At 43.9% G+C, this 25,079-nt stretch overlaps 1 protein-coding gene across 2 annotated transcripts in view; it reads left to right on the top strand.

Annotated features, from left to right (window-relative positions):
- Window positions 1-20,696, top strand: part of CBFB (core-binding factor subunit beta) — a 44,873-nt gene extending 24,177 nt beyond the window's left edge. The window contains exons 5-6 of one of the 2 annotated variants that reach the window (XM_074583236.1): window positions 5,388-5,514; window positions 18,404-20,696. In XM_074583236.1, the coding sequence (XP_074439337.1) occupies window positions 5,388-5,514; window positions 18,404-18,426 (150 nt within the window). In that variant the 3' untranslated portion in view covers window positions 18,427-20,696. The remainder of the gene's footprint in view (window positions 1-5,387; window positions 5,515-18,403) is intronic. The other variant, XM_074583235.1, reaches the window with a different exon arrangement.
- Window positions 20,697-25,079: the final 4,383 nt, after the last annotated feature.

Below are 25,079 nucleotides of genomic sequence, written 5' to 3'. Positions count from 1 at the left end.
AAAGATAATCTAGTTCCAACCCCACTGCCCCGGGCAGGGACACCTCCCACTAGACCAGGCTGCTCAAAGCCTCATCCAGCCTGGTCTTGAACACTTCCAGGGATGGGGCATCCACAAACTTCCCTGGGCAACCTGTTCCACTGCCTCAAGATGTAGCTTGGTAAAAAGCTACTGAACTGATATGAAAAGCTGCTGCACCAGCTTTGTGTGGGCTGACATGCAGATCACCTGTCTCTGCAGTGGGCAGTAAACTGGATGTAGTAACATCAGTTACCAGAGTTACGATTTACAATATGTATTTTGTGGTGAACTCAGCAGTTCGTTTCTGTAGTTTGATGAATTAGAAATGTTAGAACTATATGAAGACATGGTCCAAAGTGCTTCTGAATACAAGGATTTGTTCAGCGTGCAGAGAAAAGAAGGGTGAGCAATTTCTTGCAGCTTTTTTTTTTTTTGACTCCCCAAGTTCTGTATTGGTACTCCAGCAAATGATTCTCAATAACTTATTCTGTACCTGTATATAGCCATTTTCTCCCAACCTCTCTCTGAAGACTTCTTCTTTCACCCAAGGTCATCATGACTTCCCCTAACTTTTCTGGAAACTTGAGTAATTCATTTTGAACCAATGTTCAGTGTCTCCTAAATGGTAACTCTGTCTTTTCCAGCTTGATAGCATAATAAAATTGGAGCTTTCTTTATCTCCTTCCTTTTGTTCCAACTTGCTCGTGAATAATTGAACTGACTTGTGTGGCACTGGTGATTCCCTCTGTCTTTCTTTGTTACACCTCCAGGTATGTCATACATATGGGTGATTTTTGCAAAAACTTAATATTCACACCAACTGTTTTTCCAGATTACTGTTACTTTCCCTCTGTGCCCTCTGGGGGATTGCTTCTGCCAGTTGTGCACTGGAAGTGATTTAAATAAGGATACATTTTCTATTTCCACTCTCTGCCTCTCCTTCTCAGCCCTCACTTCCTTGGGGTTTCCCTTGTAGTCCTCTACAGCCACAGTTGGTCACTGCAGAACAAGCAGGAACTCTCTGATTCCACCTAAATACCAAGAGCACTGCTCTAGTCCAGGCATGCAGAACCGGGGGGGGCATACTGATTCTTCTGTTTCTGTGCAAGAGCTGGAAGTATTCAAATCAAATTTTACATGGAGATATGTATAGTTGTAAGCTTCATGGTGCCTTGCCTCTCCCTAACTTAAGAAACCAATTTGCAGGTTAATGAGCCCGTGTTACTGTGACTATGTTCTGGCTTAAGTAGAAATACTTAGTGTCAAAGCAGCATCTTTTAGGTTGTCACAGCACTGCGTGCTTTCTTCAGGATGCCTAGAAAGAGAGGAGATGCCATTCTGAGAATAGTCCTGCCACCTTTTGTTAATTCATGAGAAAAGCCGAGGAACCGTGGTGTTACTGAGAGTGCTGCTGCTCTCTGTGGCATTCGCTTCTTCCAGAGCCAGGTGTCTGCGTATGGTGCTAGCGGAGTTCCTCTTGCAGCAGGGTGCTCTCGGGAAAGGGAGGAACTGCTGCCGGCTCCATTCATTAGAAGGCCTTCAGACGGTAATGGCTTACACGGCAAGGTCAAATGTACACCCCTGAGGACTGTGCAAGATAAATCCCCGGGGTTTTGATCTGTTACTATTAAGTTTAATACATAACACTAAGTCATGTGGCTTCTGAACTGAGGGGACACTGGTTTGGACGTACGCTCAGAAGGAGATAGTGTCACTCTTTTCCAAAATTGGATAGTTCCTGAAAAAAGTTAAGGAGGGTGGTAAGGTGATCTGTGGTGTGGGTTCAATTTTTCTCTTTTTAATTTCCTGATAAATGTTTTTGCATGCTCTTGGATTATGTTAGTTTCCTGATACGTATATGCTGTCTTAACTACTCTTTTGAATTCCTTTTTGTCATCTTCAGAAAGTATTTGTGCACTGAACATGTGATTTATTCTTATTTTTTTTGTGAGGGGTGTCAGTGCTTTCTTGAGTTTTGAGTACAGGGTGCTGAGCTGTAGGTATTACGCAGTGTGGATCTACAGAGATGTATTTGTACTCAGTTACAGGTGTATAATTTTTTTTTAGTTTGTGCTTCTCGGCGATTATGAGGAGGTCATTGGTCATCTTATTTGCTACAGTAGTAGTACCTAAGAGTTCCCAGTGTCATAAGGCACTGTACAGACACAAGAAGTAGCTGCACCCTTGTATTTGTTAGGATTGTAAACAGTTGGGCAATCTTTTGCATTCTTCAGTTTCCTTTTTCCTGTATCTGTCGCTTTGCTTCCTTGTTTAAAACTGTTTTAATGTTGCTAGTGGCAGTTGACCTAACTGCTGACTTTGATCCCAAAATAACACTGATGTCAGAGCGGGTTTAACTGCCTCACACTACGCAGTGTGGTACCCACCATCTTCTGCAATAAGAGGCGTCATTGGCGTTCACTACCCCCCATGCGCACCCCTCTCTCCCATTTTCTGGAAGCGTAAGCCATTTCTGCCGTGTAAGCCATTACCATCTGGAGGCCTTCTAGTGAATGGAGCCGGCAGCAGTTCCTCCCTTTCCAGAGAGCACCCTGCTGCAAGAGGAATTCCGCTAGCACAATATACAGACACCTGGTTCTGGAAGAAGCAAACACCACAGAGAACAGCAGCACTCCAGTAAAAGCATGGTCTTATACAAATGTAATGATCTCGCATTTTCCCATCTCTTACCACTTCTTACTAACACTGCATCAGATTAAATTTTTCTTTGCTGCCATGCTTTGAAATTATACCATCCTTCACCACGTCAAAAATATTTTAGGAAGAAAAACCACATGCATAACAATAAAGCAGCGTTTAAACTGGTGTCCTTTCTATTTAATTCACAGCCTATTAATGACTTACTACTAAGCAGTCTTTGTTACTGATTCGTCTGCCTGTTCAGACTTCAGTGGACTACCACACACCCAGCTCTACATATGTGCTTGAATATCTTCCCTGTTTGGGACTGAGTTTTCCCTGGATTTGATATTTATCTTGACTGTCGTTAAAAGACTTTCTGGTACTTCTGTATCTGTTCTGTAATAGAGCATTCTTGCCGTGTATATCGGGTAGTTATAAATGGTTGTTCTCACAAAGTCTTTTCCTACCAGGCTGCTGCACTGGGGGCATGTGTGCAGCAAGTGCAAGTGGGAGTGTGTTTAGGCTTCTCTTTTGTTTTTCTGGGTTTGGGGTTTTTTTTTTTCTTCAGTTCTCATCTTGACATGGCTCATGTTTTGCTGCTGCTTCTTTTCCTTAGTAGATTCATACCAGGAGCATTTTTATTGATTAAAACTAAGGTGGGTAAATTATTGGGTTTCATACAGCCAAATTTGCTAGGCTAAAATTACTAGATTTGAGTGACATTTGAAGGAAAAAAAAAAGTTGTTTTTTAAATTCCTATTGTACAAGATCCTGATATGTTTGTTAATTTCTGTTAAAACACATCAACAGGGTTAGAGCAGAATTTTATTTTTTTTAATTAAAAAAAAAAGTAGGTTCTGATGCTTTTTTTTCCCCTTTCTCAGACATTAGTGAACCAGTGTTTCAGCTGTCAGCATGTGTTCATTCTGGATGTCAACGTACGGATTATTTTCCTATGAATTTCTAATTTAGTTTCTTTTGGTTATGACCATTTCTTTAAAATATTCTGGCTGAGGCTATATGTTAGCCTTTTATTTCATGATCGCTTTAAATGATGGTAAAATGCAAAAAGTCTTTTATTAAAAAAATCTGCTTTCATTTAAGTCTGTTTAAAAAAAAAAGGGTAATAAAGACATACATAGCTTTTGTACGTTAGAAATAAGGCAGCTTTTCTGTAGTCATCTGGGAGACAAGCTTATCTATTTTATCTCTGTCCTTCTGCATTATTAAGAACAAACTTACTTTCCACTGTCTGACCTTGGTTTGCTATGCATTGCATGAATATTAAGATAGCTATAAATGGGCTAAATTCTACTCTTAAAAATAGTAGGTAGTGTTAAAATGTTGTCTTATTGGCAGCTTTAAACATTGCCTCTCAACGTAGCTTTCTGGGGACCTGGCTGTGCGGAGTTATTGATTGGCAGCTGTTCGTATTTAACTGTGCTAGGCCACGAGGGGCACTCATTCACATCATTTCACAGAGCAGCTGCAGGGTGCACGGTTGTGCCCGACGGCAAAAAAAGCAATTTAACATTCTCTCAGACTAGGGATGCTTTATCTGAAATTAAAAAATTTATGCGCTTAATCCCTTGCTGTATTAAAATTTAGTCGGGCTCTCAACATGTTTATGTCCTCTAACAGTCAAGGTTAGGATTATTTTTTTTTAATTATTTTAAATAAAACTTTCAACTTGAAAATAACATGGGGGGGGTGGATCATCATCAGAGTTAGTAGTAATTATAGCTGAGGAGTTATGAGGAGGGAGAACCAGTACAGTTTATCCCTTACTGTTTTGTGGAACCTCTTTAGACTTGACTCCTCCATTCTGAACCTTTGAAAATTCTGGTGAGGAACAGAGCCATCTATTTTCATTCTGAGCAAAATATGCGCGAAAAGGGCTCTTCTCTAAAGAGAAATAATTCGTAAGCCAATTAATAATAGTTTACATGTTAATAACACTTTATTTAAAATATTTCCTAATAAAAAAATACGGTTTGAAGGAAGTCTTTTTGAGCGCTCACTCATTTCTCTCTATTCCTGTGCATAAGCCATTGTTGAAAATGAGCAATGGGGCTGTTGAAAACCTGCAGGTTTCTTCTGCGTTGGGTGGGAACGTGTACAAATTAGTGGAGGAATAACTGCTGCTTTGCACTTTCTTATGCATCTAAACTTAAATAATTTAAATGATACATGAGGACATGAGGATTGAGAATGTTCATACTGATGTGCCTTCAGCAGCTTTTGATAAAATGGAGGATTTATTTGGTTCGTAACTTAGATGATCCTTTTTTTTTTTTTTTAAAAAGGAGAGAGAATTAGATTACCATTATTTATATAATGATGCTAGTGAACACTATCTAGATATACCAGTCTTCAAAATGACTTACAAGCAGAGTAAAATGTAGTGCCTCTTTCATATAACTTTTGAGAACTTTTTTAAAAAAAACAGCAGCATTTTTAACTACTTTGGAAAAGCAGTTCTCCTTTGAAAATGTATTTAGTAGTAGCTGTGCTGCAGCTTTGGTTATCGCTACAGCAGTGATGCAGGTGAGTATTATTTCATTAACCTGTATTGGCATTTGCTGGAACTCATGCATGTTCTGGCAGGTTCTATAGGACATGCTTGTCTCTGCTGCCAAGTGATCCATAATATTCAAAAGAAATGTGATCTGGTGGAAAGGAGGGTTGCCTTGTGTGTCACTCTGTGTCATCTGGTTTGGTAGCAGGAGGATGCATTGGCACAACAAGCCTTTGAAGAAGCTCGGCGAAGAACTCGTGAATTCGAGGATAGAGACAGGTCTCATCGGGAGGAAATGGAGGTGAGGGTTTCACAGCTGCTGTCAGTAACTGGTTAGTACTTTCCCAAAACTTTAGATTGTTTCTGTTTATTTGTCTGTTTGTACAATGTTGTGTATTTTCTGTTTGTTGTTCGATGTTGTCATGTAAAAATTGCAAAATGCATTGTTTTTTAACTCTCGCAAAATTAATTTCAAGTTTTGGTAAGAATTCTCTGATTTTATCCTTTTTTTTCCTTTCTGTAGATGGCCTTATCTGTGGGTACTTAAGCTTTAAGTGATACATTTGTCCCACACCTTTCTCATGAACGCAGGAAAGGCTTCAGGAGCTGCGGGCACATGATTTTGTAGCTCACTATCCCATACCGTGGGGAAACGTTACCAGTGAATTTAATCAGATGCCACAGTCTGCTTTCTTGTACAGGCTAGTTTTATTTTCCTCTCACCTTTTTCTGCTAGCAGGGAGTCTTGCTCCTCTGTTTCACTGGTGTGGTTCCCTCTGTCTTGTTCTTTGCTTCTTTAGGGCCCCACAGTCTTGAATCTTGCTTTTTCTTGATGAGAGCAGAAATTACTGGGATCAAGAAGAGAGGAGCCAGAAAAGGGAATGGAAACCAGCTGCTCTGAGATGTCAGGAAGGCAAGAGCTGTAAGAGGACGAGTAAAACATAAGGAGAGTTGGCAGGTTAAGGCAGGCTGTAGGTCAGGCAGAGAATGGGGAGAAAACAGATACACTTTGAATTTTTTTCCCTTACTAACTCTGTTTCCTACTTCCTGCTTCATCAGTACAGCCTGACTTTACTATAATCAAATGCGATCAATCTGCTGCTCCACAGGTTTTTAGAAAATTTGATTATTGTTCTTGCTAAGCTGCTTTTCTTCTGGCATCCTTACTGATAATTGAGATGATTAGACAAACTTTGGTTCCTTCCAAGTACAATTGGAAGATGGCAAGTGTGAGAATGAGAGGGAGAAGGCAGATGCAGAGAATAATGTCTCTCACTTTGAAGGGATGTGGCTGGCGTGCGGCTCCTTGCAAAGCCCGGTGTATCCAGGTAGATGTCGGATGTCAGCTGTAGTGAAGGTAAAATCCTTGCTGTGGAGGCCTCACTGTCACTGGATCCTTGGAGCAGCAGCTAGATTACCTGAATCTTTCCCTCTCTCTCGCAGCATAGCTGGAACCTGCTTGTCAGTGCAGTTCAAAAGGAAGGTAGAATGAACTTAAAGCTGTTCGTGAAGATCCGTGGCAGCCTGCCTTAATTTTAACAACACAGTCAGAACTTTAAGCCCGGCCTTATGTCCTTGACCTCAATTTACTGCAAGCTTTTCTTGATTTATTTTCCTTTGCCGTGCCCTTCTTCCCCACTCCTGTTACTACAGAGAAGCCGCCATGTGCTTACTGAATGCTGAAGGTTAAAGAAGAATGAGGCTTCCTGAAATAACTTCTGGAGTTCTGTGAGACTTGCTCTTTCCTCCAGGTGTAGAAAACACTGATTTGCAGCTAGCATGTGCAAAAACTCTTTCAATTAACAGTGAGCTTGGGGTAATATTGAGCATCATGACAGACATCAAAACTTGCAACACTGAGACACAAAAAGCAACATCCCTGGCCAGCTGCAGGAGCTGGATTCAATAACTTCTGAAAAGACTCTTGCTTTTAATAAGGCAGTAGGCAGTTGTTAGTAAATGATGTCCTTATTAGCTGCCAGTACCCGTTGTCTCTCAAAACAACAATTGTCCCAGCTCTGGTGTAGATCACCTACAGAAAGGAAGAAAAGGGAAAATTACTGTCTCGAAATGTGTTTTAGCAGAATGAAAAACATTCTCAAAAGGTGCTTCAAATTTATGTGATGTCAAATACAGGTTTTCTTAATAATTGCAATATGTTTTGTTATGCATGTGTTATTTTTTAATTTACTGTATGTGTTTAATATGTATAACCAAGAGATCTTTGCCTCAATTACTTGTAGTTCTATAATTGGGTTTTACATTTCAGTTTTCATTTGTGTGTTTGGGGGAAGTCATCCTGGCCACATATCTGGAATGTTTACAGATGAGCTTTTGTGCTCTGGATCTTGGGACTGCATAAAAATCAGGATCCTTTGGGGCTGGGCAGGGGAGAGAGGGGAGCTAGACTTACAATGCATTCATGCCTAAGGAGGAATCAGGTTTCCAAACCATTGATTGTTTCCCTGACTTTCACTGCAGTTGTATTCTAATGCAGCATTTGGGCAGAATCAAATGAACTTTAATCAGTAAGCACTTACGTAAGGTGCTCGTGATCATCCTATACAATTCTCAATAGACAGTAATGCCTAAATGCACATTCCCATGGATGTATTTATGGCCTGTATCAAATTTTCCAATGCTTACATGCTCGGTCAGCTTGGAAATACGGTTTGTCACTTGTACCCTTCTGATGATTGCATTGCTGACAGCTATAAAAACACTAGCCCAAACTGTATTGGGTGCTGCTTGTGTAATTTCAATAGGTCAAATAGTATCTTTGGTTGCACTACAGAGGTGGTACTTGAAAGGTGGGTTCTAAGTGTGCTGAGAGAGTTTTTATGTATATTACACTACACACAGATGCAAGATCCCCTCAGCGTAATCTTTTTAATGTGATATCTATACCCCTTTCATCATTACTAAAACTTCAATTTATTTTTTTTTTTCTTTCCTGCTAAGCTTGGCAGGGACAGTAAAACTCAGAATTGCCAAACCTGGAACAGGATCTCATCACTGTTAATGATTGTTTTAGGAATTGCAACACTGTATAAAATCAGGATATTTCAGACAGTTGAATTACAGCTGAAATGCCTTTAATAGAGACCAGATTCTGCTTCAGTGGGGGAGGGAAGGGGAATCCTGCAATATTCCACCCACTCCTACCCAAAACAGAGGCGCCAGCTCTTTGGAAACATTTATCCATCCAAAGCCTGGCAGCATATGAAAATGATCAGATTCAGTTCTTTATTTATACAGCTTTCTGCATAGAAAAGATTCCCTCTTCTAAGTCTCTCTCTAGACTTTTAAAACAAAGTGGTATATCCTTGCCGAGGAGGGCTCAGCAAAGGTTGTTGAAAAGAGTTAAAATGGCTTGTATGTGGCAGTCAGATACTAGAATGGCGGTACTTTGAAGGAGGGGGGCGAAATAGCAGCAGTTTAGGAATAATCATTATGCTAACTTTCCTTTTTAAGTATCCTAAAAAACCCCAACTGATTGATTTAAAAAAAAAACAAAAAAAAAAAACAAAAAAAAACAAAACACCAAACCCAAAACCTACAAAAAACCCTCAGAGTGCTGTCAGGCTTGTTTGCCTTGCTTTTATCACGCAGTATCTCTTCCATTGATGACTTCATTAGCACACCAGACCTTTATTTTCATGAACACAGTCGTTGCATCTGAGGGCAGAATCAGTAGTGGTTGGTAGGTTGTGCTTGAATTTCCAGAAGTGATCATATTTTTGTGCAATTACAGCACTCCTCTAATGTAAATAGGGTGTGAGAGGATTTAGAAACTTTCATTGACGTTTTTAAGTGCCTGTGAGTTGAACTGCCTTCTGCTACATTATTTTTAACATAGTTTCAGTTTTGACTACAAGATGCTTTGGGGTTTTTCTATCAACTTACATAGCTTGGTCACACCAGATACCGCAAATCCTGCCTTGCTGTTCATGATTCTTTTGTTTCAAAGATGCTTTTGAAGTCGGTGAGTGTTTTTAATTAATGCCTCCAAAATTAATAATGTATTCCAATGGCTTTCACTCTTACGAAAATGTTGGAATGCTGAGACACTAAATGTTTAATGATACACATGAAGACAGACCTTCTCCCCAGTTAAAGACTATTGTAAAAATAAATGATTGTATGAAGCCTCGCGGGTTTAGGAGTGCTGAGCTACGTGACACGCTTGCACTGCTGAATGGGTTCATACCAGCGGAAGGCAAAGCTCTCTTTCCGTGAGCAAGTGTCCCAGCACAGGGAGCTTGGTGCAAGGCCGTTACTTCAGGGGTGTATTCTGGAACTGATGCCACTGAACAGGTCAAGGAACTCCTCAGTGTTTGTGCATTTCCCTTTGCCAACCTGTAGAAGAGAGTGAGGACACTGAAGGGGTATCAGTGAGGCAGGTGCTTGGTTTTCACTGTTTCTTTGTCGCCTTACAACTTGTTTGAGAGAGTCAGCACTAGTGTTTTCTTCTGTTTGGTCATTTCAGTCTGAATGACCAGAGCTCACTGTCAGGATAAGAAGTGTTCTGCGGAAACTACTGTAATAATACTGTATAATATTCCAATATGGACCTTTTCTTTTTTCTTCTCATCAAACTCTCTGACTCTTAAGGGTGTGGGTTTTTTCCTCAAAAATTAGTCTGGGGTGAATTTAATTACTACTTATTGTATATACTCTCCCAACTGACAATGATATAAAAATAGCATAACTTTAATACAGCTTTTTGGATGCGAGAGATACCCAAACTGTTAATTCTTCATATGTAGTAGGTAGTGCAGACTTGGTTTATGCTTGTGTGTGTGTGTATGAGTGCATCCATAAGTATATGTATAAAAATTACTTGTTTATATTCAGGATGAATACAACATAATTTAGAAAAAAGCATTCCAGTGTGTGTGCGAATATGGTTCTACCATGTGAATACAGTACACGTAGGCCAGGAACGTTATGACTAGGTTGTTCCACAAGAACTTTAAATAGTGGGTATTTGTGTAAAAGTGCTATGGAATGCATATATCAGAAAAACAATTTGTGCTGTACCGAATCAATGCTGACTGTAGTACAGAGGAGATCAATCTTGCAAATCAGGCAATACTGTAATATAAGCGTCTTCTTTCAGTCAATGAAGGTTAGAAAGGGGCTGAGCAACAGAGGAATACTGTCTGGAAGCAATCAATATTAATTATAAATTTATAACCTTTATACCAGCCTTCAAACAATACTTTCTAAAAGGGACCATTTCAAGCTTTTTTTTTTTTTTCCCTTGGAAAGGAAGTTTTCATTAAAAAGTAACACTTTCATCTGTACTTGATGCTCTTAAGAGCTTACTCTGTTGCCATGCTTTTTCCTTCTTGGGCTGGCTGTTGCCTTAGCCTGGTTCCCACTGTGGTGTACCGGAATCTGTAGCTTCATTATGTCTTTTCAACAGAGATGTGCATGATTTCATTCATGCAAGAGAGTGCATCAGGAACTGGTCATGCAAATTACAGTCATGCTCTCCAGCAGCTGGTGGTGGGAGAACAAACTCGGCACCTAACACAGTTGATGGGTGTTTTTAGTGAAGAGTACCCTGTTTCTAGGAAGAAGCTTGAAATGACATCTTGATGGAGATAGCTGCTAAATAATCTTTATCTATGGCCTTTGTCAAGAAAATTGTTTATTTTGACTTTCAGTGAGATTAAAAGGTAATGAAAATAGTTGTAGGAATAAAGAAAAAAGCATTGGGTGTAGAGTCCATAATATAATCGTTCTACGAGGACTTTAGTCTAACATCCAGATCTCTTACCAAATTTGAGATACTGTTTTCCATTATTTCCATCCATAATCTAAGTGCTTGGCATTATAATTAAGAAGACCAAGGCTGCTTCTTCCCAGGTTGAAGTGAAAAGGAGAGGGGACTGTAAAATGGATGTTACGGCCAGCAAACAAAGCGACTCCGGGGCTACAAAGTCTCATGCCGATAGCTACCCTTGCTAGGAAGCTGGTAAAAATCGTAACTCCTACTGACTGCCAGTGGCAGATAGGCACGGGGGGAGTGATGGTGGGGTCCCTCTGCTGCTGTAGCTAAAGCTGTTCTGAGAAGTGAAGACTGAAAGGAGGGAGCATCTCTTTTCAAGCCCCCCAGAGAGCTGAAAGCGTATGGGGGCCTTCATCGAGCTGTAACTGTGACCGAGGAAGTTTTATTATATATAAGCTGTCATTCTTACAATGTTGTCGTGGCCCGGTTCTGCTGACTTTTAATTCTGAGAAGGCTGAGTTTCCCCGCCCCTGCTCTTCTGTTGAGTAAGGGTAACTGAAATGGAGGCATGGCCAGCATTTTAACCATGTTCAGATCCCTGCGGGAGAGGCTGTTATTAACCAGCAGCTCCGAGAAGAGCTTTCAGTTTGTTACTTTTCTTGATGTGGGTCTGCCTGAGTTAGCAGGACTGACGGGGAGGTGTGCTTGATTGTAACTGGTCATTTTTCTGAGCATTGCTTTCTTTATTTCAGGGTTTAGTTGTTTGGGTTTTTGGGGGGTTTTTTGTTTGTTTTTTTTGTCCTGCGGTTGTATGCTTTTTAGAAAAGTATCTGCAATATGTTCTCAGTTTGGGGGTTTTTTTTAAATCCTTTTCAGGAGGTTGACAGTCCTTCTAAGAGAATCCAAATGTTCACTATTTAGTTTTTCATAACATAGCCTGATTTTTTTATTTTTTTTTTACTTATTTAGTAAATTATAGATGACAGATGCCAAGGCACATAATGCATCTGCTCTGTCTGTTTCAGCAGTAAGGAGTTGCCAGAATGCAATGAAAGAATTGCAGTGGAGTTGTCCATGGAGAGACTTTATTTTGGCTACTCTTTGTGACAGCCCTTCTTCAAATTATCTCCCTTTCCCTTCCCTCCTCTTCACCAGTGTACCAAGTTATATATGCAGTGTGTACCACTCTTCTTGCGACTTCACTGCCTGGTATTCAGAGATCCCAATTTTGCATGCTGGTTTTCTTTTTTTTTTTTTTTATGCGATTCATCAAAAGGGAGGGCCATCTTCATGGCAGCCCTCTCCATCCTTACTATATTTACTGCCAGCTTTCCCAGCTCTGCTTTCTCAGAGCTGTCGTGTAAACCACATGGTGGGACTGCGATATCTTTTCCTGATGAGCTCGTGCGATAAGGGGAGACGGTTTCCTTAGGTATGTCGGAGGCCTCTGAACGTGCACAGGAAGGGGGTGGTTAGAGATGCTTTCGCGCAGCCAGCTGAAGGAGTTTTATTGGCACTGTTGAAAGCACGATCAGCTGCAGCGTGGGTCAGGATTGAGTGGCTGGAGGAGGAGGATGGTGTCTGGGTGCCTTGGCTGCTGGGGGAACTGCTTGTGTGCTGCCTTCCTTAATTGCTGCTAGTCTTCGGTCTGTTTTACCCGAGTGCCCCACTAACAGATGTAAATGCTCCAACATGATCCTTGTACAGAGAGTCACAATTTGAAGTTAATGATTTGATAACTTCAAGCTATATAATTTTCTAAGAAGAAAATTAATATAATACAGATTTACTGCATCATACTCGTTATGACTTTTAGCCCGTACTAGTTAGCTTGTGTTTAGGCTTGGGAAAAGCTCAGTGATAACAGGGTTGGAGAGAGAAATTAGGTGTAAGAGTATTGCAGGGGATACTTCGTGTGCTTGTTTACCCTCAAGTCAAAATGACTTCATTAGTAACTTTTCTCTTGTTTCCTAATATGTTATTACCCCTACAGTATCAGCATTATGAGCTCAGCGTGAATAAATCTAGAATAGCATGTTATAGGAGGCTTTGAAATGTGTTTTGCCAGATACGTTCCTGCAATTCTTTTAGTCGGTCACCATACCCTCTCCAACGTTAGAGGTTTTAAATGGCTTGTGGCCAGTTATAATTCCTTCCGTATTGCAGAAGATTTGTATGGCTTCATGTGCTGAAAGCTGAGCGCGAAGTATTTCTGGGTATCGAAACTCCCTGTGTGACCATTGCATTAACTATTCAATTTCAGGATATTTGGAAGGAAACTGTCTGTGTCAGTTAAAATACATTGATTTTTAGGAAAATTAAAACAGTGGTGGGATCTGTGTACTACTTACAGGTTTTTCTCACAAGCAAATATTTGTTATCCTTTCATTAAATAGCAGATGATTAATATTCGGAGTAGTGCTCCTTCAAACTTAACATCACCATTTGACCGAAAAATGAAATATGCTGAGATAAGATGAGTAACTACTGTTTTCTCGTGACTCATTATGCATGACTCATGGCAGAATATTTCACTTCCCAACGGCAAAGATAGATGCATCTTTCTTAATTGAAGCGAGTCTCCTCAATCTTTGAGAAGCTGAGCTCATTATTCACTGAGAGTAATTCTGATGCTTCTGCGTGGCGTCATAAGGTATGCATTTCAAAAATTTGAGCAAATGCTGCAATTCAGAGGATTGATTAGCTATGCAGAGAGTAGGAGACTCCAGACTGAGGGGAATTCTGTAAAAGGGAACTTTTAGCTTTCTGTAGCAGACTGAGGAGAACTACTAGATCCTACCGCACTGGGAGTCACACTGCTCCTGCAAGTCAGCGCTAAGGATCTTGTGGCATTTCTTATGAAAGTCGTATTTTGACCATTGTCAGTGGGCAAAAATAGCACCCAATGCCTGATGCTCTACAAGTTGTTTTTTTTATTTCAGCATGTAAAGCACTGTTGTAGTTGTTATATACTTTGCACGTGCACCTTGGTAGGATGGTGGCTGGTAGAGTAAGTGTGTTTTAAGTGTAGGTATTGTTGCCTAGCAGTACAGCACAAGTAAAGGAGGGTGTCTGAACGAGACGGAGCTGTCTTTCCAACACACTGCAGGTTGCTTGTGTAAATCCCCACTTACTGAAATGCAAAATTACACCTTTATCCACATACACAAGTGTATGATATTGTAATGACTGCTTTTGGTACATTTGAGGGTAATTTGTCATGCTTTTTGCATATCATTTGAAAGGGCAAATCTGGTAGTTGTTCAGTAGCGGCTTCTGCAAACGCTACAAGTAGCAATGAGGTCATGAATCATGTGAATTCTTTCATGTGTTCTGAAAGAAAAGGCCACTTTAGGCAAAGCATAAATGCAACCATATGCCCCTACCTTGGAGTCTTTGCTGAAACTTGACAATAAAATTGCTGTGTGTATCATTTGTTTTCTGAAGAAGAAACTGTTTGCTTTTACAGCAGTAGCAAAGCAGCAATTAATTTGCTGGGTTTTTTCTAGTTCAGTGTAAAAAATGTTCATTGAGTATGAAATTGGTAACTAGATTGGTGTAAGAAAGATTTTGGTAATTCTTAAAGAGTGCATGCCTTTGTTTCCCTTTAGAAGAAAGAATTAGAAATTTAAATTAAGAATTAAAACCAGAAGAAGTCTTGTTACAGTCTGTTCAATAGGAGAAAAACATGCAAAGTGGAACTGTCGTCCTTTTGGTAATTCTTAGTACAACTCTTGAATTAGTGTGGAAGTACCTATTTAGACTTGTTGAGCAACCATTTTGTATTAAGAAAAATCTTTACGGCACAGTTTACTTTTCTGTTAGAATAATAATTAAATAAAAAAAAAAAGCCTGGGCTTTCCCTTTAACTTTTCCACAGGGATCTTGATAGTCCAAGCTGAATGATTTTGCTTTTGGAAATAATGTCCAAAATCTCAGTTAAATGCCATCTCCTGATATTCTGCATCTTTACAAAGAGAGCAGTTTGCAGAGTTGCTTCAGGGGCTGGAAGGAATATGCCCTTTAGCACTTGGAGTCTTCAGTGCGGTGCGTGATTAGAGCTGTTTGTTTTAATGCGATTCCTCAGAAAGATTACTGAGAAATCTGTGGGTTTGTGCAGCGGCAGTGATGTCGGTTGCCATGTTCAGAGTTGTTCTGCAAGTAGGAGAAGCAGATTGTTTCCTTCAGCCAGAGTACGACCAGTGTAGATGGAGCAGAGCGAGTGGAAGATCTAACCCCTAAATAGCTGAAATGCAGCCAGCAACAGCATTGGATACATAAATGTGGTATGTAGCAATTGCAATATTTAAAATAGCAAGGGTGTTTGCAAAGCAATAATGGCAATACCAAAGAAAGTGCAGGAGGGAATTGTCTTCTCTGGCAACATGCTGATTCCGAGCGGGATTTATTGAATGAACTCTGTGTGTGTCAGAATGACATTGCACATGAAAGGAAAATGTAACTTTAAATCACTATTTGAATAGCAGAAGGCAGCAGCACTTCTGTGTTTGCATGAGGCTAACCAATTGCACGGGCAGCATAGGATTAGGCAGGCAAGAAGAATGAGCAGTAGATGAGGGAGGAAGAAGCGGACAGAGAAGGAGAATTCTCCATTGGGAAGATGCTGCTGGTGGTCGGTGCTGGGGAGCTGGGGGCTGGCGCCGGGGCTGGGAGCGGGGCAGCAGCAGGCTGCACCAGGTGACGGCCGCGCTGGCGGGAAGGCTTCCTCTCTGTCAGTAAATGTGACTCAGAAGAGCCCGGGGAACACCGACCAGCAGCACTCGTGTCGCTCTTAGTCACGGTTTAGTTGAAGTGTTGTTCACGGTGAGCAAGTAAATGTGGCAATGGCTTAAACTGCATATTTCAGTGGTACAACTGCCTGCATTAGGCCTGTTCAACAAAATACGAGAAGCCTTTCATTCGAAGGAGGGAAGCAAGTCACTTGTTTTGCGTTTTTGGAGAGCGTTTTTTTTGAAGGACCAAATGTGGCAGGCTATCGCAGCTGGTGAAACTAAGGGAGCTGCACCAAATGATGCTGGTGTAGTGATGCCTTCCACCAGCGGAGAATGTGGCCATCGTACTGTTTGGGTCGCATGATAAGTAGAGGCCGAGATGCCAGCTATTCACTCTGTAAACATGAAATAAAAGTGTTGATACTAAAATGTCTTAAAAAAACTGCTAGCATGTTTCCCTCATCAAAGTATTGCTTTAAAATTTAAGTATATCAACACTTTTAAGTATTTACCTGCAATATTTGTGTGCTTCTAGAAAGCAGCCTGCATGTGTACAGGCAGAGAAAGTAGAAAGCAGCCTCTGTTACTGTGACTGATAGAACTGACTGACCATCCTTAATTTCCTCTTGAAAATGCCATCAACTCACACTGTTTAACAGAATTGTTTATTTAGAGGAGAACTTGTGTTACTTTTTTTTTTAATACAGGGGCACAATCATAAGTACCAATTTTCTCAAGTCTGCGTTATTGCTAACTTCACAGGTGCACCAAAGAAAAAAAAGTATGCTGCAGTAAAACCCCAACTCTTAAGAAGTGTTAAAATGTGTGTTAATCTATAGATTAAATTGGGCTAGTGTGTTGTCATGTTATAAGTCTCTTTATTACAGAAAAGGCTAAAGTAAATGTTTCCGACATAAAAATACTGAGAGGAAATTTATTTGGAACTGAGGTAGCATACTCTGCCATCTCGCACTGGAGCCTTTCTCCCTAAAATCTTGATCCTGAAAATAGTTACAGAACAGGTTAACAGAAGGGAATTTCACAGGAAAGAAAATCTTTTTTTGGAAGAAGAGACACAAAATTGTTGCGTGACTACTCTGGCAGGCTTTCTCTGATGGTTAAAGTGATGTTGCAAAGCACTTCAGGGTGGAGAAGCAGAGCCAGAGCTCTGTGCCCCTCCAGAGAGGGGACGGTGCCCCACGGCCGGGTCCACGGCCCTCCTCTACGATTCCTGGCGGTTCTGGGGGGATTATTGAATTGAGGGGGAAAGAATGATTTTGATGTTAAAAATGAATGCATTGGTTATCGCTTGAAATGTGGAGTTTCTGCCTTAGAATTGGTTATCACAGAATCACAGAATGGTAGGGTTGGAAGGGACCTCTGGAGATCATCCAGTCCAACCCCCTGCCAGAGCAGGGTCACCCACAGCAGGTGGCACAGGAACGCGTCCAGGCGGGTTTGGAATGTCCCCAGAGACGGAGACTCCACCACCTCTCTGGGCAGCCTGTGCCAGGGCTCTGCCACCCTCACAGGAAAGAAGTTCCTCCTCGTGTTGAGATGGAACTTCCCATGCTCAAGTTTGTGCCCGTTCCCCCTTGTCCTGTCGCTGGGCACCACTGAAAAGAGCCTGGCCCCATCCTCCTGACACCCACCCTTTAAGTGTTTATAAGCGTTGATGAGATCCCCCCTCAGTCGTCTTTTTTCCAGACTGAAGAGACCCAAATTCCTCAGCCTTTCCTCATCAGAGAGGTGTTCCAGTCCCCTCAGCATCTTGGTAGCCCTTTGCTGTCCCCTCTCCAGCAGTTCCCTCTCCTCCTTGAACCGGGGAGCCCAGAACTGGACACAGCACTCCAGATGCGGCCTCCCCAGGGCAGAGCACAGGGGGAGGATGACCTCCCTCCACCTGCTGGCCACACTCTTCTTGATGCCCCCCAGGATGCCATTGGCCTTCTTGGCCACAGGGGCCCATTGCTGGCTCATGGTCATCCTGTTGTCCACCAGGACTCCCAGCTCTCTTTCCACAGAGCTGCTCTCCAGCAGGTCAGCCCCCAACCTGTCCTGGTACAGGGGGTTATTCCTCCCCGGGTGCAGCACCCTACACTTGCCCTTGTTGAATTTCATAAGGTTTCTCTCCACCCAACTCTCCAGCCTGTCCAGGTCTCTCTGTATGGCGGCACAGCCTTCTGCTGTGTCAGCCACCCCCCCCAGCTTTGTGTCATCAGCAAACTTGCTGAGGGTGCACTCTATCCCTTCATCCGGGTCATTGATGAATGTATTGAACAGGACTGGACCCAGTACTGACCCCTGGGGAACACCACTTGCCACTGACCTCCAACTAGACTCTGTGCCCCTAATCACAACCCTCTGAGCTCTGTCTTTCAGCCAGTTTTCTATCCACCCCACTGTCCATTCATCCAACCCACTCTTCCTAAGCTTCCCTTTGAGGATGCTGTGGGAGACCGTGTCGAACGCCTTGCTGAAGTCGAGGTAGACAACATCCACTGCCCTCCCTTCACCTATCCATCCAGTCGTGCCACCGTAGAAGGCTATCAGATTAGTCAGACATGATTTCCCCTTGGTGAATTCATGTTGACTACTTCTGGTAGCTTTCTTTTCCTCCACATGCCTTGAGGTGATGCCCAGAACGAGCTGTTATGGTCTTAGTCATGTTAATGCACTTAAGAAATTAACTGAAGCGATAACTTCTCAGTCATTTTTTTGATCCTAAATGTGTATTTATTAATGCAGGCAAGAAGACAACAAGACCCTAGTCCTGGATCTAACCTAGGAAGCGGCGACGATCTCAAACTACGTTAATCAACAGCGGCAGGCGCACCACGGGTCTGCACACATGCATTGCTTCTACTTGGCAAAGGATTTAATAAAAGACCAGAAACTGTGATAACTGGGTATACTATGGTCTGTTTCCTGACCTGCGGCAGGCAAAGTCACCATCAACTGCCATGGTTTGCACTATGTTTATGTTATAATACCTGCATTTCCCATTTTAAGCATGTAGCCAGTGGCAATTTGAAACTTTGTTTTTCTATGCAAACTTGTTTTTGTTGGCACTATTTTAGTGAAATGGAAACTTATGCAGCTATAAAACCATTTTTTCTCAACTGTAATAAAAATTGTCACTTAAAAATAGGTCAAGATATTACAGATTTAAAACTTCTTTTTTTGTTTGTGTTTTTTTTTTTTTTGTAAACTGCTGGAAGCCAATGCATTCCAAGCTTAATTTTTTTAATATGGGCTTTTGGAATTTTGATTGTCCTTATTGTGCTCCTGCTTTATTTTAGATAACGCATTCTTATCTATCTTTCAGTTTTCTTTTTTTCCTAAATTTGCAAGACCTTCTTAAAACTGCTGACATTATTTTGCATTATTTCCAAGCTGAACCCAGTGAATCAGAGCTGTTGGAATCAGTTTTCAAACTGTGTGGGTTTGTAAATGTTACGGTTGCAGTATTCTTTTCACTGCTAACAATTCGTTGGTTCCACTTTTAAATGGCAAAATCTGAAAAATCTATATTTTCATGCATTAATGCGTTCTGCCCCGTTGTCTGTCTTAGATTTTACTCTGTACCAAGCGAGTTTGGGTGGTTGTTATAGCCCTGTATATAGTACTTTACTGAAACTCATCGGAAGTCGCAGGCTGGCTTCTGTTTTATTCAGGGATTTTTTTAAATAGTTGTTAAAAGGGATACTGCAACTCTACAGTCGGATCCAACAGCATGTTAAACTGGGAACAAAAGCGGTCGGCTGCCAAGCTGATACGTATTAAATCATGTTTAAGATAGCTGCTTTAAGTATATTTTATATCTTAGGCTTTTTGTAAAGTTGTGCTGAATGGTGAAAAGTTGAGATGAGGTTGTGTGCAGAAAACCTCATTACTGTGCGTAGGACACTTCTATTAAATCTTATGCAAATTAAAAGTACATTGCAGTATATATTGCATTTTCTAACAGGGTAAGATTTGGGGTGAGTTAATTTGTGTGAATTATCTTGGTTTTATTTGGGGGGGGTGGGGCGGTGAACGGACTAGTTCCAAATTTTTCATTGCGTCCAATATTTGAAGAAAATTGACTGGAAATGTGATGTTATTTGGCTTCGTTAGCATGTGGTGCTTCCTGTACAGCCCGATTAATTAAAATGTCACTCCAATAACTTTTTAAAATAGGTGATCTGATTTCAGTATTTTAAGAACGATTTTGAAGGGAGAAAACTCTATGGTTAGAACAGTTAAATCTCTATTAAATTCTATAATTAAGATAACTACATGCCTCATTAAGGGCAAAACAATTGCTGCAAAAAGAGGTCTTGCAAAAATGTAAGCAGGTGTCAATGTGAAGGAGAATCTTTGTATGCTGATAATATGAATATTTAACATTGACTTAAAATTGTCAATAACTGTAAACTGTGAGAATGTCATCAAATAGAAATATTTTGCTACTTCAATTTCCATGCAATTCACCTGAAAGATAACCTTTTTCACTCTCTGGCCACGTCTCCTCCTCGCTCTTCTTCCCCCAAAGAAAGAATTTTTCTAAAGTGTTTCTGCAATGAGTTATTGAAGGGACGCCCGCACGCATCCCCGGCCTTGGATCCTCTCTGCCATCTGTGTATTTTTGATGGAATAGTCTGAAGATTTATTTTAAAAGGTTTTCCTAGAGTGTCAGGCGGTGGTTTTCGAGCATAAGTACACAGGAAACGAGGCTATCGGATATTAATGTTGCTCTCTTGGTGTAAATACTGAACTTTCCCTATCATCATTTAGCATTCTGCTGCTTTCCATATCTTAATGCTGGCATTAAGATCACGAGCCCTTACCCTCCGCTGGTTAGCGCAGACTTTTTAAAGTGCATTTTAAGTTATTGATGCAATTTGATATTTTTCATAATTTCTATTTAAACTGAAGTTGCATCATCTTTTCTCGAATTCATCTCCTGTAAGAGTTGCCTTAAGCTACGAGATTGCTTTTGCTACTTTTTGTGTTGTATGTTTAACTTTCATAATAAACTTCTGTGTAGTGAAAACAAGGTGCTGTAAAAATTTTATTTCCGACCTCCTGCTCGTCCTGGGCCGTGTTTCTGGGGCAACTTCCCAACCTGTTGCCTATGGAAGGGCCGTGAGTGAAGCAATAGTGACATCCAGTGGTCACTTGAACCAGGGACTGTCCGGGAAAACTACTATAAGGACATAGATTAGGGAAAACAGGGATTTTACTGCCCTAAAACTCCTGTGGTGTTTTATAACTGCTATCCCCTGCTTACTCTGAAGGCGTCTATCTACTCAAGTAACCCGAAGAAATTCTCTTTTAATCTCACTGCGTTGTACCAGCCGCTCGTAGAAGAGCATTGTTTATTGGGCAGGTTTTTATAGCGGCCATCAAGCCTTGCTAATTAGGCTGCTGCGGTCGAGGAGGAAAACAGGGTAGTTTGCATGTTGAAATTGAGGAAACGGGCAAAAGTGGTGAAGTATTGTGGGGAAAATATGAATGTTATGTGCTGCACCTGAGAACCTCGTCTGAAGCTGCTACGATTTGCGGTGGTATAACTCCAAATATCAGCTATGGCCTGGTGTGGTGGTTACGGACGGAGATGAGGCCCAGGGCTGCTGCCAGCTGCAGGCTGCTCTGCATGGGCTTCGTGCAGAAGGTCAAAGCATCACCTTATCTCATACTTCTAAAATCTGACTAAGCAGCTCGGAGAGGGCCCGGTAACACCGGCGCTGGCTGTTACCTGTGGTTCTTCGGAAGACCCTCCAGGTTGGGAGGGAGGCAGCTTTTAGAACTTCCATGAATGCCAAACGGTGCCCCTCTGACTCTGCTCCTGGTTGGCAGACGGTGTCTCCCTTGGCTACTGTAGGCTCCGCCGTCAAAGCGGCTCCTTCTGGAAGGCGTCTTTGAAGAGCAGTTGGTAAAGCCGTTAGATGAAGCCGTTAAATAGCTCGGGTCGGTTTACCCACAAGTTCGTGGAATGATCTACTTTTCTGCTCAAGGTGCATCATGACACATAGATGTAGCACCTCATTCCTCAAGCCTTTTCCTGAGTGGGGGCATGGGAAGGACAGAGGCACTTTGCCCCCCAGCTCCTCTTGGATGGAGTTTGCCTCCTGGGTGCGTAAATAGCAGAGGGAATCCGAAAACCTTCTTGCATGAGGATTTTTAAAACGTGCCGATCCATTCCCTCAATGAGCATGACTCGGGGGTGGCCGGCTTCGATGTTGGAGTGAAAGACCGCTGGAAACACTGGAGCTTACTGGAGAAGGGTGTTGGTGACCTGGAGGCCAACTGGAGCAGGTGAGGTATGGTCCCTTCTGTCTTGCCTTTGTCACCTCTTGCAATTACCCGGCCTCTTCCTGCTGTGGGAGAATCCCCAGGTGATACCTCTCTAGTCCGCTTTACTGGCGTTCCCAAAGCCTGGGTGAGGGGCTTTCCTAATCCCCCTGGAAGGATGGGGCGGCTCCCAGCTCTCCTGGGTCCCTGCTGAGAGCAGGGAACTGTGGAAATGAAACTGGGGGTGAAAAGGGCAGCGTTTCTGTTCCTGCAGGTCTCTGCTGTTTGTCTAATAACGCGGCCCGTTCAGGTCAGGGCTGGGAAGTTAAACGAAGGAGATGTGGTTTTCAAGAATGCCAAAATTGCAGGATCTGGGCAGGACTTCCATCTCTTTTTTTGGTCCATCATTAGGTGAGGACTCGCTCCATCACGGATGTATTTATGAATCCATCCTGCCTGCATAGAAACAGGACCAATTTCTGTAAAGTTAACGTTATTTTCTTGCCGCGTTTCCAATGCAAATTGAGAGAGCGACAGAAATGGCTTGGAGGACGAGAGCTGCAGTGAGAAGTGGAGCCAACGTTTGCATGGGCGACGCTTCCCGTAACTCATTTGCCTGCCATCCTGCCTTCTCCTGCCGCCCAGCCCAGAGCCCACCACATGCATATTCATCAGCCGCCGCGCCCCGCTCCCAGCGCTCGGGGCTGCAGGGACTTCATTAAAGAGCTTTCTCAATTACAGGTTGAGAGAAGTGCATTTCCAGAATTGCCTCGGCCTCGTTTCTTAAAGCTCAGGAGTAAGGGAGAGGGGAGGAAAAAAGTTACGTGGGAGAGCGGCGTGGCACTGCTGTCACCCTGCTGTCACCCACCCCGGGGAGGGCCTGCAGGAGCGGGGAGAAGCTGGGGATGGGGATGGTTCTTGCTTAGCCTGGTGCTCGCTCGTCAGCAGAGCAGGTGAGGAGTTAGCTTGGAAAGCGAAAAATCCTTCTAGAGCTGGGGAAAAGAAGAAATTGGGAAGAAATTGTTTGCTGTGAGGGTGGTGAGCCCCTGGCCCAGGTTGCCCAGAGAAGCTGTGGCTGCCCCATCCCTGGAGGGGTTCAAGGCCAGGGTGGATGGGGCTTGGAGCAACGTGGTCTGGTGGGAGGTGTCCCTGCCCAGGGCAGGGGGTGGCACTGGGTGGACTTTAAGGTCTCTTCCAACCCAAACCATTCTGTGATTCTGTGATATTTGGGATGCTCGACCCTGCACGCAGGCTGGCCGTGCTGCAGCTCCAGGTCCTTTGCTCCAGCTGTGTTTGAGGACTGGGAGCTGTGGCGAGGATTAGGAAGGGAGGGACGGGCCGCGTCGCAGCACAGACGGCTCCTGAGCTGCCCAGCGCTCGCCTCCTGCTCGGGCCGGAGCTGCTGGTGCTACTGAGAAGCCCCCGAGCCCCTTCCCAGCAGCGACGGCCCCGGCGGATGCTCCCACACGGGGAGAGGACAGATCCTCTTTTTGGTTCTGCTTTCAGTTCCTCTCGGCAGAGCGTGTCTGGCGTGTGACCGCCGGGACCTGGTGTCGGTGGCCCCGCGGGGCGTGTGACCCTCCGAAACCACCAACCCCACCAAGGTGCTTTATTCATCATCTGCTTCGGACCTTCCAGCACCTCAACCTCCTCTCCTGCACCTGGGGTGGGACGGGGCCGCGGGGCACCGCGCTGCAGAGCCGGACCGGAGCGAAGGATGGAAAGCGATACCCTGGGGTCCGGGAGGGTGGGAGATGACTGGGAAGGGTGGGAAAGCAGGGTCTGTGGGAGGGACCTGGCTCTGGCTGGTCCCCTCTGGGCAGGGAGGGATGCTGGCCACCCCTCCCGCCTCTCCCGGAGCTGCCGGCCGTAGCGGGACCTCTTCTCTTGCCAGCAAACTCAGCCTGTGCTCTGCTACCATGAGCTCATGGGAGACTTTTAATAGACAGTGGGCCCTTTGAAAAGCTGTCCTGGTCACTCTACTGACCATCTGCCACCCTCTCAACGTCCCGCCCCGCGTTCCAGTGCTGCAGCCCCGCGGCTCAAGCCGGTGGCTTTAACAGAGCAGCGAACAGCAGACATTTCCCACCCGCCGTTTTTCTCCCCGGCACATGGCGCGGGATTTGGCCCCCCTCCACTACCTCTCTGAAACAATTTCTTGCTCCAAAGAAAATACTGCTGATAGAATCGTAGACTGGTTTGGGTTGGAAGGGACCTTGAAGATCATCTAGATCCAACGCCCCCTGCCCTGGGCAGAGACACCTCCCACCAGACCAGGCTGCTCCAAGCCCCGTCCAGCCTGGCCTTGAACACCTCCAGGGATGGGACCTTGATGGTCAGCAGTGGTAGAGGGTTTGCACAGGCGCCCATCGGCGTGGCTCCGTGGCGGAGCAGATTTTCAGTGTTTTTCGCAGCTTTTCTCCGCCTGGGCTGGATGCCCTGAGACAGCGGCAGCAAGCCCAGATGTTGGCTTGGGGGCAAAACCGATCCTTTGGGTGGAAAACTGATCTTTTTGGGTGCAAGGCCCCTTCTTGCCGGGTTGGGCCGGGCTGGCGGTGGGGGGCTCTGCACAGCCAAGTCCCCGCTGGCAGCACAGGTGGCAGCATGGGGAGGGAGCACGTCCTCCTCCCGGCTCCCCAGGGGACTGCAGGGCAGCAGGGCGGGGGGTCCCACAGCCAAGAAAAACCAAGAACAGGACTGAAACGTACCTGTGGCCATGGGGAAGGCAGTTTCACGCGCTGCTCCCCGAAACCCGGTGCTGCAGGGACCGGGGTGGCCCCAAACGTCATTTAACGAAGTTGGGCCGCGGGGAGGAATTTCCAGCCCCGTGTGTGTTGGAGCAAGTAATTCCCAGTGCAAAAGGGAGAGGCTGCGAAGGGGCTGGGGGCTGGGAGCCAGCAGTCATGAGCAGCGCTTTTGTGTTCTCCATGGCTGCCTGCGAGCGCCATTCCAGTCGCGCTGCCCGTCTGCCAGGAGTCGGGGACAAAGCGGGCAGCTGGAGATCTCCAGGGGCTCTGGGGGGGCTCCGGCACCCGCACCGCTGCTCTGACTCAAATCCCGATAAATCATGAAAATGCTGGTGCAGGGGCTGCCCCCTCTGCCCCCCTCCTCTGGGGGCCTTGCCCCACAGCTCTGCCCCATGGCC

This window comes from Larus michahellis, chromosome 4 (assembly GCF_964199755.1).
Source record: "Larus michahellis chromosome 4, bLarMic1.1, whole genome shotgun sequence".
NCBI lineage: Eukaryota > Metazoa > Chordata > Aves > Charadriiformes > Laridae > Larus > Larus michahellis.
The sequence above is the reverse complement of the archived record's forward strand: the minus strand, read 5'-3'. Positions and strand labels throughout refer to the sequence as shown.